The 18,622-nt window shown below is 41.4% G+C and overlaps 1 protein-coding gene across 5 annotated transcripts in view; it reads left to right on the top strand.

The window, feature by feature from the left end:
• The window catches only part of arid1b (AT-rich interactive domain 1B), a 216,746-nt gene that overhangs the window by 155,217 nt on the left and 42,907 nt on the right, over positions 1-18,622 (top strand). For all 5 annotated transcript variants that reach the window (XM_078796185.1, XM_058089853.2, XM_058089846.2 and 2 more), the window contains one exon: positions 5,977-6,256. In XM_078796185.1, coding sequence (XP_078652311.1) covers positions 5,977-6,256 — 280 coding nt within the window. The remainder of the gene's footprint in view (positions 1-5,976; positions 6,257-18,622) is intronic.

Raw genomic sequence — 18,622 nt, 5'->3', positions numbered from 1 at the left:
TCGCCCCCCAATCCAAGTTCACACAAATGTTTGACCCTCCAAATATTTGTGAAAAATAAATCAATATTGAGTCTGGATTGAAAAGAACACTTGTTTTGTGTGTGTGTGTTTGTGTGTGTGTGTCTTACATGTCTCTGCAGTGGAAGTCCTGAATATTGTGTTCTTAGTTTGACATTTTTCAGTATCTGTGTAAACTTGCTTAAAAGTGAAATGTTTATGCTGAATTTATCGTGCAAAATTCTGGATGAGCCCAGTTTATCATTTCACTGGTTTCATATATTATCACACACAACACATGATCTAACAAAGATAAGTCCTAACTCACAAATATAATATTCATTCATTCATTCATTTTCTACCGCTTATCCTCACGAGGGTCGCGACGGGTGCTGGAGCCTATCCCAGCTGTCTTCGTACGAGAGGCGGGGTACTCCAGCAAATCACAGGGCACATATAGACAAACAACCATTCACACTCACATTTATACCTATGGACAATTTGGAGTCGCCAATTAACCTAGCATGTTTTTGGAATGTGGGAGGAAACCGGAGTACCCGGAGAAAACCCACGCATGCACGGGGAGAACATGCAAACTCCACACAGAGATGGCCAAGGGTGGGATTGAACTCGGGTCTCCTAGCTGTGAGGTCTGCGCGCTAACCACTCAATCACCATGCAGCCCCCTTTCAAATCATCATAGTAAAAAAAAAAGTGAGTTCTGTTTATGTATGTTGGTTTTTGACAAAGAAACAACTGATCAGCATAAAACTACAGTAAAAACACAATTGATGTTAAATCTTTACCAAGTTTCTGTTTTCCTCTCTCCTTTCCACTTAATAGCACTAAGGGTAGAGTTGGTGCTCTACAGGGGGTGTTGCATTAAAAAACCCTCTTTTCACACATTAACAAGTCCATTTGGATTCATTTGAATGGCTTTTTTTATTTGAATTTTGCCTCAGTCGATGGTTGGGTGGGGGGGTGTGGATGAATAAACATCTTTACGTAATAGCCTTTCCCTTCAGTCTCCATCGCCACGTAAAGATGGAAAGCTTGGCATCCGCAGCCGCCAAATGTGTGCATTGCTGCAGTGAGTAGAGCTGTCCCTCAGGCCTAGCAACCATAGCTACTGGACTTAATTACAGTTCACATCATCATATTTACTTAGAGGAGAGCAACAGAGAATAAAGCGCACCTTTGTGTGCACAGAGAATTTATTGCTGTATATATACGGTACCGCGGCGTGTGTACAACTTTATAATGTCTATATTTACTTTTGACCCTCGTAACACAAGTCGTATAGATGCATCAAAAATATCAGTACTAGTATAAACACTGGAAAAGTTTTCTACTGTATAACTGCTATACTGGCTATGATGCAAAACTTCGGCCAGAGTGGACATTTTCATCATTAGGGTGTGGATGGGTAAACTACAGCTTTTTGGTTTGTATCATAAGAAATACTGTATATAATACTGGCTTACGATTGTCGCTTTCATTTCATTTTGCGGTAAACACATGTGTGTGCTTTACAACCTGTTTGCAATGAAAAAAGTAGTAAGTATGCACTGATTTTCAAGATAATTTTTCAGTCAGTTGTAGTAGTTGTGTATGAGATGTGTTACGATGCCACCTTCTGTATATAGTTTCAACAACAAACTAAACAGACATTCCCGATATAATGCGTTTATGAGCGAAGGTGAACCGAATCTAAAATAAAGGCTAGCGTCAAATCTATCTGTTGTGGTCCGAATGTAATTGTGGCGGGACACCACAAATAAATGAATTGTCCTTACGTGTGTGCAAGGACATAGATCCTGACCCCAGAGATAAGGAAACATTAGTATATTATATTGAAGTATATTATATTTGGGGGCTGCACGGCGGTCGAGTGGCTACCTCAGAGCTAGGAGACCAGGGTTCAGTTCCACCCTCGGCCATCTATGTGTGGAGTTTGCATTTTCTCCCCGAGCATGCGTGGGTTTTCTCCGGGTACTCCGGTTTCCTCCCACATTCCAAAAACATGCTAGGTTAATTGGTGACTCCAAATTGTCCATAGGTATGAATGTGAGTGTGAATGGTTGTTTGTCTATATGTGCCCTGTGATTGGCTGGCGACCAGTCCAGGGTGTACCCCGCTGTTGGCTGTGCTAATATTTAAGCGTGGAAATGCTAGTGTTGTTATTAACCCCAAAGTTTAAGTGGGCTGGACTCAATGTGTGTACTGTAAAAAGACGATGATCAAGCAAGCATCCTGCAGATTGGTAGTCCCATTCCCTACTCAAAAATAGCGGATATACTGTCTTACGAACGTCCATAGCATGACTTTTACTTACTAGTATGTGTTTGTGATTAAACTATTTAACAAAGACAATGTCAGTTGTACCCTGCCCACCTAATTGTCACTGTGTGGTTACACAAAACCAGCAGCATGATCAAGGCAAAGAAAGGCTGCAGTTTGTTGCGTTCTGATGTGTGTTTGTGTGAGAGTGTGTGGTTGCATATGCGTGTTTGAGCACATACGAGTAAGGGATGACGTGATTATTGGTCATGCGTGTCTCATGTGTTCCCCTCGGCCGCATCAGTAACCAAGCAAGTCTGACTGTGACAGCTCAGCAACGTTATGTGTGTGCACCGCAGACAGGTGGCAACACCAGCAAGGTGAAAGGTCACGAGCAACTGCCTTTCCAATGTTGTGTGAAATGTGCGAATGGAAGCCCATTAGGTACACACTGCATGTGTGTGTGTGTTGGGGTGGGCGGCGGCCATCTCCAAGTAACTGGTTATTATCACCTCAATATTTTTCTTATTATGACAATTACATGCTCCAAGAGTGAATTAAGCAGCACAGGACGCCAAGCGGGAGAGGTTGACAGCTATTTGGAGACTCAATGCACAGAGCAATTTGCAGCCTAGAGCCAAACAAATTGGATTTGGGCCACTTTGGATTGGGGCCCCCGATTGTCGGGCGTTTGGATGCTTCAACCGCATGGCTGTCTGGATGGTTAGCTAGCTGGCTCTGTTTGTGTGTGACTTCGCGGTAGACACCAACTCTGTGGCTCATTACAAGAATGGTATGGGTTGACAAACACATTCAACTCAAGGATCTTTCTATATTTTTATAGTGCTGATTGACGAATATTATGTGGTATTTGGAATCGGTGTTCAGGTTTACCACCCTTTTATTTGATTTTGTGCTGCTACTTGTTTTGGTCTTGATCTACACAGCTGTGCTCAAGTGTGTGTATAATCCAAACGAGCCACTAAACAAATTAGCGATTCGCATTTTCCCACCTCGAAACTGCCACTGGAAAAGCTGGCAACAGCACCCAATTAGGCAAAATGCAATTATTCCCATCCATTCACGTGATTAGCCCATGGGTTAACAACCTAGCTGCACGTCATGCTAGCTGGTGGTTATTTGGAAAAGCCATCACCATGGATACGGCGGATGTCATGGTAACCTGCAGAGTGTCAAGCAGCATTCAACGGCGCCGACGCTGATTGGAAAAATAACCTTCATTGCTTTTAGGAGGCGCTTTGCTTAGCTCGGACAACCGGCTGACCTGATTGGCTGAGACAGGGAGCGGCACCAAGTGTGAGACAGGGATAAAGGAGAGCGGGTGCCCCACGTGCTCAGTCGAGCGAGGGTAGATAATGCCAGGCGGCAGGCTGGCAGGCTGGCAGTGCGGGTGGGCACTCATCACAGCGGTATGATGGGAAACAAAAGCTTTGTGTTTCGCCGTTGAGATCGCATTAACCAAAACAAGCAGCCGCGGACCGACGGGCGCTGCTGTTGAAACAGAAATGACACGGCTACATGAATACAAAACAAATCCTTGTGTTGAATCACAGCCAGTGCTCTCTCTTGTCTCGTGTTGATCCCATTGAGTCTGCACTGAAACCTCTTTGCAATGTTCAATTAAAAGGTAGACTGCTGACAAGTGAGGCTTATTATAATCAGTCAACATACTGTATTTTTAACAACGGCCTACCTTTCTGGCAAATGCAAACCACTCTTAATCATTATCTTGTCTGTGTTGTCTAATTGATTTTAAAAAGGAAGTGTCAGAAAGTATAACACGGGGTAAAGTGTCCAAGCTAAATATGGAATTGATATTTGGCAAATACTTATGGCAGTTTAATAAGTGTCAACAACATGCTAACCAAAATATCCTGTGTATTACAGCTCTCAGTGTGATGTAGTACACTTTTACACCATTCATATTAATGCATTCCACATACATGAATCCAAAAACACAATATAACAGACATAATGAGACTAAATATTGCATTTAACACATAAATATGCTTGTGTGTTGCTATAAATGTAGGAGCGGCGTGAGTGCCGTACAGGAAGTGGCGTTGTGAGTTCAGAGTTGTGCTTCATTCTTGGCTGCAAGACTATTTTTATTTATTGTGTTTATTTTATTTATTGTTACAGTAACATTACTGACATCCAGTGACTAGTCTTGAATAGTACGTTGTCCTTGAATGCATCTTTTGAATGGCATATATTGTATTTTGGTTCATTTAACCATTTTTATGGTTGAAAAAGTTTAAGGAAAAGCTTAAATGTGGAACATTTTTGACTAATAATACGTTGGGTAATAATACGTTCATTAATATATATTTTTTAAAAACCATGATAAAGTGCAGCCACAAAATTTGAATCGTGAAGTTGCAAGGGACAACTGTATTATGGATCAGGACTACACAATTCTGCAAAAACATCACCATTTTCTCACGTGTATGTGGGCCATTTGCTTGCACTTTATGGAAATCACACAGTTAATTAGTATTATCTTTATTATTATTAACTCATATTGCCTTGTTCTGTTTAAAGAAATCTTTCTGCGGTTCTTCATGGTAGGTCGTGAAACGACACTTGGACTTTTTTGATGGAAATGGGTAGAAAGATTGGAAACAATCCACACGAAAAGTCAATTAATTAATGTAACAGTGAGCTCATGAAGAGCCAATATTTTTTATTTTATGTTATTTTTTTGTGCAGCCCCACTATAGAGACAGGGAATACTTGGTTGTTTTGCTTTTGTAGTCCTTTATAGACTAGATAGGCTTTATATATTTTGTACACAATTCTTCTCTTCTATAGGAATATTGTTTGTGTTTTATTGCATTAGATGCTTAGATGGTTAAGGTCTATTGTTACCTTGGATTTGGAGGCACGCTAAAGGGGACATGTTGTCTGGTGTCACGTCTGTATCTTTGCACGTATCTCAGGTGGGATCAGACTGAAGGGTCACCAGGCCAGGTTTAGCAGGTTGCATCAGCTGGCATTCACCGGCTACTCTTCCTCTTCCTCCCTGAGGAAGCACTAGCCAGAACACCAAGGTCACTTACAGGTGACTTCCCCCACTTTTTTTTTTATCTGCAGCTGATCGCCAGCCATCAGTCTGGGGATGTGTGTCTGTTTGGGGGGAAGCAATCAAACCTAATATTGCACATTCTACCACTGCCGTTCATTTTGCTTCAGTATGGGATTCCCCGGATACGCTTAAGAGAATCAAGAAGGGGGACACACACAAATAAAGTGCTCACCACAGGCAATGAAACTGAATTCTTGAGAGCCTGTTCCATTCTAGTGTCACCACAGCAGCAAGCGTTCAAGTGGATTGTCCCGTTCTCCACACCCACGCTGATTATTAAGGCTAAAACTCACATTTTTATTTGTACTAAGTCACACTCACTGGCCACAACTTTAGGTATTTCTGTGTAATCAAATAAGTATGCAAATGTATTATGGCTTTTAGATAATAGCCTATTAGGCGTGCATTGATGCAAATATTGGGAAAAAAACACAATGATGCAGTGCAATGGTGCAACTACAATAGCATGCATTCATTATTTTCATCAACTATTAACTCCTAGTACAAAAAACTGGTCTTCTTCAACCATGTACTTCAACTTTCTTAATGCTGCCATCATCTACATTGGACTTTTTGGTCTTCTTTTTCAGGATCTATCTGGCTCCATAGATGACCTCCCTACAGGGACCGAAGCTGGTCTGGGATCAGCCGTCAGCAGCAGTAGTAGCCAAGGGGAGCAAGCAGGCGCCAACACCCAGAGACAGTCTCCTTTCTCTCCGCATGCCTCCCCGCACCTTCACAGCCACCGAAGCGGACCTTCTCCCTCACCTGTGGGTTCACCTGCAGGTTCCACGCAGTCCCAGCAGTCACGGTCAGGTTCTGGGCCCATCTCACCTGCCAGTGGACCCCCTGCTGGTGCCAACACACCAGGTAGTGCTTCCCTCAAATGCGCTAAATGTACTCACACATTGGATTATACAGTGAATACGTAAGTCAGCTCGTCTCCGGCTTACACATGTGACCCGAATGAGTAAACACAACAAAACAAGAACCACAGTATAACATCACAGAATGAGGTGTGGTCATGTGACATGTCTGTGGTAAAATGTTATTTGACATCTTTCTGGAAACACTAATAGCAGCTTATCACTCCTGGTGGGAAAGAGCAGGTATCACACGCCTGACCTTTCCATTTTCACTCTCTTCTAAAATAAAAGCTAGTTTTTATTTGTGCATGTAGACCTGCTTTTAAAAGATTTTTTAAAATGTCATGAAATGCATGAAGTTTGCAGTAGACTAGTTTTCATAAATAGAATCTTGCCATTATTATATGTTTTGGAAGCAAAGCATTTCCTATTTTGTCTGAGCCTATAAAACAAAAGGCTCAATTTTGGTTGACTTTTGCACACTGCACAAATGACATCAGTCTATCATCAATATTCTCCTTCATAACACAAACTGTCTCACATTATGATAATGTTACTGCAACTCTTGTTCATTTTCATCACATAGTTTTTGACCTTCAATGGTGAGGCTTTGCTAAGACTTTGATCCTCTCCAAATCCAGTTTCATATAACAATGGATCACAGCATTACCTTTTTAATGTGTGGACAATATTTCCACTCCTCATTTATTCTGTCTTCCCATCCCATTTACCATACATTTATAATCATTTCTAAACACGTGATAATACATGTCAGTATACATGTACCACTTAGAAAGCCCACAGTTTTTGTTGTCTGCATGTCTTTATGCTTCATTGATAATATATTTTCATCAAGCGTTGAGATTTCTGACTTTTGGTGGTCCTTGAACGCACCGTATGTGTGTGCTGTGACCGGCTACAATGTGACACCGATTCCATCTGTTGAGTACCTATATATTCATTCATTCATTTTCTACCGCTTTTCCTCACGAGGGTCGCGGGGGGTGCTGTCTTCGGGCGAGAGGCGGGGTACACCCTGGACTGGTCACCAGCCAATCACAGGGCACATATAGACAAACAACCATTCACACTCACATTCATACCTATGGACAATTTGGAGTCGCCAATTAACCTAGCATGTTTTTGGAATGTGGGAGGAAACCGGAGTACCAGGAGAAAACCCACACATGCACGGGGAGAACATGCAAACTCCACACAGAGATGGCCGAGGGTGGAATTGAACCCTGGTCTCCTAGCTGTGAGGTCTGCGCGCTAATCATTCGACCGCCGTGCCGCCGTACCTATATATTTTATACTTTAAATGTGTTTAATATTGGATATTGTGTGGCTAGTGAACAATGGCAATTGAGAGAAGGAGAGGAGACTTTGAAGTTGAAGTGATGTGATCTGAAATCGGAAGAAAACGCCATTTTTTCCACCATTCTCTGGTCTTCCATGTTTGATTCTACGACTGCTACTTTATTATTACACATTTGTATGCGTGTATGTGAGTATGGTAAAGCACTTTAGGGTTAATTTTTCAAGAAATGTTTAAATATATTTGACAGAAAACCGGCTCACAGGATCATTAGTGCATTGGGCATATTAGATATAAGATGAGTGTGTCTTTGTTTTGCCTCTGACTGACATGACTGGCGAATGTGATGTGTGCGCGTGCCCGCCATTCCCGCCTGACCTCCCTCGTCATCCGGCCACCTCTCTGCCCCAACGAGCAGTTGAGTAATGTATCAGAGTGTCTCAGAGCTGCCAGTCATCCTGACGAGGCGGGGCAAAATGTCGTGAGTGAGTTCCTGATGTCAGGCCTCCCCCTCCCTTTCCTCTTCCTCCTTACCAGAGTGATTGACGCTAATGAAAAGTGGGACAGTAGTTCTCTTGCCAAGAATCGTGCCAAGAATCCCGAATGAGGCTGCAAAGATGGGGAGCGAAACTGATTGTTGGGACATGATTAATAAGCAAATATTTAAAAATATTCCCAGTGCCAAATAAATGGTGATAAAGTGTGGAGCAGTGCATTTGGCATGTCTTAGTGGCTGTACTACAATCACTTTGAATTAGAGCAATGAGCTTCCAGACTCGGAGAGACACACAGGAGAACTAATGTGCTTAGCACATATCTGATTACTAAAGCCTCCACTTTCAAACTCTTTATCACAACTTAAGACACTTTCATTAATGTTGGTGGAAGTCAGCAACACTGTGTGTGTGTGTGTGTGTGTGTGTGTGTGTGTACTTCCCTGTTCATTATTCAATTTTATGAACAACAATGTCCACTAAATCAACAAAACATTAATAAGAGACTTAATTAGTGCGAAAAACAAATTGTTGCAAGCTGCATTACTGACTGCGCTTCAGTCAAAAAAAAGTCATAACAGCGTATCTTGTGGCTGGGTTTCATTTTGCTTTATTAATGCGGCTGCCATAAAAGTGGTATCACTTGCTCTGTTATGATGGATTAAGGCTTCGGAATGAATTTACAGATGATGATTTAGTTATTTTGACAGTTTTTGTCATACTAGACTCCATTGTGGCTGTGTATAAATGCCAGCTAGTGACGCTGTAGGCGGCTAATGTAATGGTAATGCAAAGTGAAATTCATCAGTACTTGGGAAATGATGGACTACAAATGATTAATGGGGACCTGGTATGCTTTTAGCCACTTTTCTTACCTATACATGCTGTTACAATGTTGTATGTAAGCATCAGATAATAAGTGGTTCTACTTATGGTTCTCAATGAGAACCAGACTTCCTTATATGCGCTGCACATTGCCTCAAGTCAGTAAACACAGACCCACATATCTGGAAGTCCTCGGGAGCGCTTGGGAATGTACTTTCAACCTCATCCGCCATAATAACTTTATAGCTGCAAACCATTAATACATTGTCAGGCATCTATGTGCTATTAAAGCCTTGGTTATTGCAGGCAATATTACGGTTATTTAATCATACTGTACTATGTTTGGATTGTGAAAGAGTTAGCCGTTAGCCGTGTTTGAATTTGGTTATACAGGGTCAGGCAAAATGACCTGACACATTTGTAGGTTAAATAAAAGGCAAATAAAGCAAAGAAACAAAAAAGTGTTTTTATAGTCGAAAAGTACATATAATGCCATTTAGCTTAGTTTCTTTATGATGCCATTGTTTATCTTTTTTTTGCTGCCATAAATTGGACTGGTTAGCATTGCGCATTGATTGTGGAAACGTTTATCAAAACTAATGAATCTGTAACGACCTTTCTGTTTGCACTTCAATCTTGGTAGACATGATCCCGTACCAGCTCCAAACACCATCTCGTTATGGGTTACCAACTTCAGAGCTACTGGATCTGCATTGAAACGAAAATCAAACGGCTGACCTCACACCGCCAGAACTGATTTAATTTTTAAAACATAATGAAACAGAATGGCATTATATATACTTTTCGAAAATAAAAACACTTTTTTGTTTTTTTACTTTATTTTCCTTTTATTTAACCTACAAATGTGTCAAATCATTTTGCCTGACTGTGTACGAGACCAATGGCTGGCATAATTTCTGGTATTTATATAATATTCTTTAGTCAAAACATTTTCTAGGAATATTTATGGATGCAGTGTTTCAGTAGCATCTCGTCTCGGCACAATGATGTGACATGTCACACGGCTGAGCTCTCACAGGATTATACTAGACTTGGCAGCGGTCAGAGAGGAGCAATTTCATGATGTCATCCTTTCACCTGGCTGTCAAATGCATACACACTATATATTTGGAAGGATAACATGGCCGCTAAGCAGGGCATACATAACAGCACACATGGTTGCACGTACAAATCATTTTGAAATGCTCGCTTGCTGGGATGTGACTGTGATAGAGCCACAGTCAGAGGTGAGGGAACGGGAGGCTGACATATGGCCAGCCTATCATACACCTGTACACATGCACAAATCCATCACAGCATGCCTGTAATTCCCTCTTCTTGCCTTCCTCTCCCTTTCCCAGTCTCTCCATGAGGAAAATCCAATACGCCGGAATATTATCTAGCCTTGCCTTGCTCTGCTGCAGTCAAAAAGACACACACTGGGCCAAATTGATTTTCCTGTTGCACTAGATTTGTGAATTGAGCAGAAAATCAGAGCAGAAATCGCATTGCACAACCTCACACTCACGAAAACAAGCTCTCCGTCGCCACCACATGTGCACCTTCATCAATGAAAGCAGTTGAGTGTCCTCTGAATAACGGTAATCCTCCCCTTCCATAAGACTTTGGGGATAATGCAAGAAGATATGTGTCTTTGTCACATAACTGTAAAGTGGAATTGAGCACCAGAGCTACGGCTGGGGGAGATACGGAGGAGATGGATGCTGTTTGAGTGCTTGAGAGGAGTCAAAGTGTGTAACACAAGATGCTGAAAAAGTTCCCATCCCTCATTTAAAGTTGTTTTAATGGCAGCAGACACATCATCAATCAATCAGCTTGTTTTGTATATGCTGAGAGCGCTGCGATATTCTGAGATGAAATGGTGTTGATGTCGTTTGGAGTGTGTGTAAGGGCTGTTTTTTTTGACGAGCTGACAGCCTTCCAATGTAGAATCACTTCAACCCCAAAATGAGTTGCAGTTGTGCGTATTACATGGCAGAAACTGTTACCTACAGTAAAAGAGCGAACTTCATGTATACGGAGCACAAATAACTCACTTGTCATTGACACAGAAGAGGTGATGATGGAGCACCTAAGACACGGAAATGTGCCACAACAATCCCACAACAACTGTGTGTCGACAACATTTACTGTGAAGGCATATTGCACTTCTAAAAGTGAGGTCTGAACCAGGGAAAATGATACAGGGGGACTCTAAAGTAGAACAAAATATTCATTCATTCATTTTTTATACTGCTTATCCTCGTAAGGGTCGCGGCGGTGCTGGAGCCTATCCCAGCTGTATTCAGGCGAGACGCGAGGTACACCCTGGACTGGTGGCCAGCCAATCACAGGGCACATATAGACAAACAACCATTCACACTCACATGGACAATTTGGAGTCGCCAATTAACCTAGCATGTTTTTGGAATGTGGGAGGAAACCCGGGGAGAACATGCAAATTCCACACAGAGATGGCCGAGGGTGGAATTGAACTCCTAGCTCCTAGCTGTGAGGCCTGCGCACTAACCACTCGCCCGCCGTGCAGCCATTACCCAATATAGTGGACATAATAAGAGTAGTTAAGCCATTTAAGACATAAATAAAAGTCGTGTTAGTGTGTGTTGCTATAAATGTGTTCCTTGGGGGAGTTGAATCAGGTGTGGACAGGAAGTGATGTCAGGATTCAGAATTGATTTTTAGTGTGACGTGAGTTACAACTGCAACAGTAGCTAGTAGATGATTCGACCTGCAATAAAAGTATCTTTGAAAAGTATCAAGAAAGCATCTTTGAATGCATCTTCTGAATGCCTTATATTTTTATTTTAGTTTGTTTAGTCATCTTTATGCATGAAAATGCTAAATTTTGGCGATTTAAAAAAATTAAGTAATTATTATTATTACTATTGAAATATTTCTTATTCATTCATCTAATTCTTCTATTTATTCTTTATTTATTCTTTTAATTTTTAATTTCGCCAATTAACTTAGCATGTTTTTGGAATGTGGGAGGAAACCGGAGTACCCGGAAAAAACCCACGCATGCACAGGGAGAACTTGCAAACTCCGCACAGAGATGCCCAAGCGGGGAATCGAACACGGGTATCCTAGTTAGAACAAAACAATAGCTTATCTAAATTTTAAACCTACTTATATGTTGTGACAGTATAACCAAAGGTTCCTCTGTATCAGTGATTCTCAATTCTTTTCTGTCATGCCCCCCCCCCAAGGGTCAATCATGTTTTCATGCCCCCCCATTTGAAACTGTAGAAACTGAAATCTATTCTATCTATTTATATGCACTGTACACAGAGTCGAACTGAATGTTGAGTACTAGAAATGTGTACATGTTGGTAGGTTCTGCATTAAATTGAAAGCCCCCACTGCTCTATATTGATTATACTGCAGATAGGGTATTATGCATCACGCATCCAACTTACAGGACCCTTGTTAAGCAAAAATGGTCATGTTAGTAACGACATTATAACATTAAATGTGTCCCTATAGCCTGTTTAGAACCACCAAATGGGAGAAAAATCTACCATCTGCCTCATTTGTTTGCTTCACTTTTCAGAGAAGAGGTGCACAGACGGACGGTTTTGAAGTTCCCTGTTTTTCATGACATCATGAAAAGGAAAACGTCCTTCCTCATGGACATTATACTGCCTCTGAGACGCCCCCCAGCTAGATCAGCCTGCATCGTGTATACGCCCACCCTTTCACAGACAATCAGGGATTACAGGGATTGCCGTGTATGTAAATAGTGGACGATGTGCTTCTTGGAGTGAAACAGTGCCAGAGAAAAGGGGTGGACAAACATAGCTCATTAGTATTAAAGCTACAGACATACAGGCTAAATAAAAGTACTGTTAAAATCTGTGGGCTTCCATGGTTATGGAGAAGAACTTGACGCAGATTGGCATTAAAGTCGGTTAGCTCAAGGTTCCTTATTAGAAAATGTCATCCCCCTTTTTTTGCACCGCCTCTTATCCTTTGTATCATCTCCAAGTCTAGACTGTGGTATGCAAGTATTTGGCGTCAGGAAGTACATTTGTATTGCAATCTGTGATTATATGAGAACATCAGATGTAAAAATATCTTTGTATTTTCCACAGTGAGGTCAAAGATCAATCACAGATGCCCGGAAGGGATCCCAGTGCAGTGTTCAAGTGAGAGCTGCATGCTTTAGGGTGGCCATTGTTGATAATGTTGTCAGTAAATGACTTCCTCTCGCATAGAGAGAAACTCATTTGCAAGCGGCAAAATATCCGAGTGGAAAACACGCCACGGGAATGCTCATTGGAAACTTATTTTTCCTCCGTTAGGGGTGCACGTTATTACTGTGGGAGAGAGAGTAAGGGGGATGAATTTTGATGCAGTGTGAAGGAAGCGGAACCAGGCTGCTATTTTTTTTCCTCGTCACACCACTCCCAAAGAGGCTGCATGGGAACACTGCCTGTGGCTCTCCCTGTCCCTCCCTCGGCCTCGTATTACTTTCATCATGCTCACTCTCTCTTATGTTGCCTCTTGTGTCTCACTTTACCCTCGCATCCACCCCCGACCCCCCCCTTCTGTGTTTGTCTCTACTGCTGTCTTCGCTTAGAGCGTTGCTGCGGTGGAGGCCTCCCACCGAGGAACCAGGCCCATTTTTCCATCCCCTTTCTTGCTTCTGTTCCCTCTCCTCTGTACTGCTCCTGCAGCTCTCTTTTCCCTCTTCTGTCCTTTGGTTTTATCGTCTTCCTCTCATCCCTTTCTGCGCATTAAACTTCTACCCACCCTCAAATTCTTCCTCTTCTCCCACATGCCTCTGCCTCTCCTCCATGATGTGAGAACAGCAAAATGTCCTCCCCGCTGGCAACTACTTCGCACAGCACAAACAAAATAAACATAAGAATAAACACAAGACTGTGTTAGCCATTTAAAGAAATTCTATTCTGACTCTGTCCGAGTGGAATATTTAAATTGGAGCGCAGTGTTCAATTATTTTACTCTCCCCAACATGTACCACTCTCTTGCTCCTCTGTAACCCGCTCGCTTGCATTTTTAGCTTAAGCTGCACTTTTGTTTTACTTACACTTGCTACTCAGTGCTGAAAGTAATGAGGATCTCTGGAGAGTGAGAGCACTTGTTTTGTGAGCCACTGCAGGCCTGCACTCGTCCCCTGCAGGTGTAGTTAAACTGGCATCAGCCCCTGGCTTGGAGAGGCATTGGCTTGCACCCATTGAGAGCTGAACCACCATTACTGGAACCTCTTGTTTATTTTCCTCTCTGTATATAAAGTCAGGAAGGACATATTACCTTGCTGTGGGTGTGTTGGGGTGGGGAAGGTGGGTGTACATTTACAACCTAAGGGTTGTATTAGGAGACAGTGCTGAAGCAGCCCTTTCTCTTTATTTGAGCTCACTGTCGTACTCTCTGTTCCGAGGGGATTGTGTCTATCATTGGCCACAAAAAGAGACACGAAAAAAGTTGTGAAAAAGCGTTTGTAATAAAAAATACATTAGCAACACACATTGTATTAATAATATTACATTAATGTGCACCATATTGTTCTATAACCAGGAAATGTATGCAAACCGAGACAAAATTTAACCAAAAACATACACTAACCGGGGGCGGACGCTAACCAAGGTTCCACTGTACCTTAGAATACAGCTGAAATGTACCTGTACAGCATACATGTACCAATGTTAGCCCACAATTTGTACATGTTTATGTCTTGACGCTTAACGGATGATGTTTTTTCATCCAGTGTTGAGATCAGTCCTTGAACACACCATTGTTGTGTGCCGTGACCTGGCTACAACATGACCCAGAGTCCATCTGTTCTCAGGATCTTTTTACATTATCATTCATTAGTTTTAAGTCCAATACTTAGCATGTGTTTGGTAAGTGTATGAGGCATACTTGGAGCCCAAACCTGGTTGCATGTAAACAATGTTGTTGGAGAACCGTAGCGAGAAGGGCGGGATTCTGGAGCTGAATTGAATATAACAGTTTTATTGCAAATAGGATCTGATCTGATATCAGTGGAAATTTGTTAAGGTACTTGTTGTCCAGTGCTGGTTCCAAACCCGGAGAAATTAGGGGTTGCATCAACAATTAATGCGAGTGACTCGTTACGGTAACCCTTTATTGCATCCTTATTATGTACAGTATGCATTTGGGCTGTATTTGTACTCGTGTATCTGCAATGAATCGGGTCTTGTCATTGACTGTATGCATCACTTCCTTTATTGGCATTATACATTCCCACCCAATCTCTCACAACACACATTTACACACACACACCATTACTCCAAAGCTTAATATTAGCCGAGCCCTGAAACAAAACAGAAATATGGCCACAAGTCCTCCCCCTCAGCTTTGAACTTAACAAGCTTTTGCATTTGAAACCCTGATGAAAAAAGCTTCAAAGACCCCATTCCCTCTCTTCAAAAGGAGACTCCGGGTTGCCTTGACAGTACTTGCGGAAGAGGAATTTCAAATGTGTTTTTGGTTTTTAGCGAGCAGCATTATCTCCCCAAAATAAATGCAATGAACTCCCATTGCTTTCGGCCCCATTCCCTTATATCATGGAAAAGTGTGGAAAATGGTTACGCCGCCTAAGTGCCTTTTTATACAGAGCAAATTACAGTTATTTGACACCTCAGTGAAATACCAAATAGTTTCGTCTTTTTTATCCTCCTGTTCACTATCAGTAGCATCACATCAACTGGACTATATTGTTTTGCCTGGAACACAAAGATAATAGGTCTGCTTTTTTTAAAAATGTCACATTTGACAGGCTGAAGTCAGGATAATTACGGTAAATAAGTAAATAAATGATCGTCGATCAGTAATCGTTGCAGCTCTAGTTGTTACAGTACGCCTTTGTTTCTCATGGTTAGTTGGTTCTAGAGCCACTGGTGTAGGTAGGTTTCCTTATTTATAAATCAAATATATTTATACATAGGAACATGATAAGGTAAAATAACAATGTTGTAAAATAGGAGTCAAGGTTGTTGCCATGATTACATATTATAATTTATTAAATAACAGTCATAATAAATATTAGGGATGTCCGATAATCAACGGCGCAAATCAACATAAAAATGCAATATCAGTTGATATTAACACAATATTAAACAAATGCTCTATACAACACATATGTGTTCATTACACATATCTTTTTCATAGCACAGTGAAGTGTACATTTATAGATTCTTCCACATATGTCCACACAATAAGATACGATAATTGTGTGCAAGGAACTTGAATGTGTACATGCATTAAAGCAAACACACAAAGGCTATAATATTCAAGCATCATTATTCAGGCGTGTATACAGTACATGCAAACCCATATATTTTGATGGTTAATATGTACACAGACATACAGGTCTTGTAAAACATGCTCGCTTGCATGGTGCAGTGAGTCTACAAATAGGTAAACACAAAGCACACACATATACACACTTGCATGCAAAGCCGGGAAGACGACCTGTATGGCAGAAGCATTTCCATACAGATTATTATTATTTTTTGTGTATACAGGGAATGATATACTGCTGACATTTAGTTCTCTCGCTTCTCTCTCGGCAGCACATGGTGAAGAACTGCACGTCAGAGATTCAGTGTATGAATTATTAATGGTACAGATTAAGCGTGCCAGGACTCACTGTGGAGCCTGTTTGTTTTATTTAAGCATAATTATTTAATGGCATTTTGGGTGAGGATAGGAGGAGGGGAGCGAGGGAGAGGAGGTTGTCAGGGAGAGATAGGCTTTGTTTGGACACTAATTGGTAGTGAAATAATTACCAAGTGCTGGAAGCTTAACTGGAGTAACAAGGAGGGGCTGTGGCTTTATCAAACGTATTCTACTCCTCTCTTATCTGTTTTCTTTTCAACATGGAGGCTTTCTGTTTCTGTGTTTTTTCTTTCCTTTTCTGTCTTTTGTCATCTCTACTCAATTCCTCTCACATAGATGCAAAGGCCTCATATGTTGTTGCTTCTGTCTCAGACGACACATTGCATGCTTGTGTGGTACCTTCACGGTGACACACACACACACACACACACACACACACACATACAACACAATCTGCTGCCACCATCAGTCTGTCATCCAAGCAAACAGGCACTGACAGCAAAGCTGACGGCTGGCATGCATCTCTGCACACACATACACACACATTTGATCGGGTCAAATTTCATTGTTTCACAGTTCAGTAAATGTCTACCTCATCTGCCAAAACAAACCGATGTTGTGGCTTAATCTGCAGGAATAAATCCTTATTTTGTGCAATCAGATTATTGTCAAATGATTGGTTTATTCGCCCATCATAATCAACTACCTGCAGACTGCCCTTGTGTTAGTTGGTTCCAAACCCGTCATGCCGACGGGGTATTATACTTGAATCATAGTTGTGGTGTCCAGGAGTCGGTGTCCAGGCATGATATTGGTGTTAGGATTCGACTGTTGGGTGAATTGATGGCAGTTTTAGAATGAATACTCGTGAAAAGTTGTAATTTAAAAATGTTATCCGCAAGCATAGTTTAAGCCTTTAAACAACAACTAAATTAAATTACTCACTTAATAAAGTAGCATTCACTCATATTGTGTTGTGATGGGTATGACTTACGGTGATTGACTTTTTTTCTTGTAATATATGGCTTTATGATTGGAATATGGACTGTAATATTGGATATGAGGCTACAATAAGGCGTCATATGGTGTTTTGAGAGTAAATTGTTAAAGAAAGCAACACTACACAATGCTAAATGTTGATTATGACCTCAATATAATAGGAAAAGTGCTGCCCAACTTAGTGTCCCTGCATGTTCCTGCAATGCTGTAGTGTTTCACAGCAAACTTTTGATGAAATATTTTCATCCTAAACATGTCGTGGCGCGACGCTAATGTCTCCAGTGTTATCTAAGGGTTGCTTCAGCGATAGCACACGGATGTTTTACCGTCCCGCCTGCCACATGTTGACAGACTAACTAATCGAATATTCTCTCTTTGAAGCGGTGCCGCTGGATCCACTCATGTGTGAGGCAGGGGTCTGTGTGTGTGGGGGTATGCGGGCAAGTGTGTGTGTGTGTGTGTGTGTGTGTGAGGCATTTTTGGCACATATCCAATCCCTTTGTGCTCTTACTGTGTTTCCTTGTCGGCTTGTGAGTGTTTATTTACATGTGTTTGTGCAATTACTTTTATTACTTTCACGTGTATGAGTGCCTGTGGTTGTGTAGGCAGCCTGGCAGAATGGAATGTTTATGCAGTTTTATGCAAAGCAATTATGTTGACTTAATTGGGTTTGTTTATGTTGACACTGTGCCACCTCCAGTCATGACTTTCTATACACATTTTTTTATCTTTATAAGAGCCCTGTAGATATGAAATAACACCCCTGTAGTCATATTTACACTCCTATTATTCTTTGCTTACACCACTTTTTGCGGACTACGGGCTCGTAGCATGTAGCAAGTTACTGAGCTAACTAGTTAGCCACCAAGTTATTTGTTCAAAACTTAAGGAAGTATTTCAAACGGAGAGGAAGGCAAAAACTTACCACTTCCACATGGAATGGGAGGATTTTTTTCTTTTTATTATGTTGGACATGCCATGGCTGACTACATAGGTAATTCATGTCTCATCAATGTAAAATAATACCTAGTGACAACAATACTATAAATAACATGTATGCCTATACTAATAATAGGCAATAGTCAACCATGTAGTCAACAGCAAT

This window comes from Doryrhamphus excisus, linkage group LG14 (genome assembly GCF_037039965.1).
Source record: "Doryrhamphus excisus strain RoL-2023G ecotype Guam linkage group LG14, RoL_Dexc_Guam_v1.1, whole genome shotgun sequence".
Lineage (NCBI taxonomy): Eukaryota > Metazoa > Chordata > Actinopteri > Syngnathiformes > Syngnathidae > Doryrhamphus > Doryrhamphus excisus.
The sequence above is the reverse complement of the archived record's forward strand: the minus strand, read 5'-3'. Positions and strand labels throughout refer to the sequence as shown.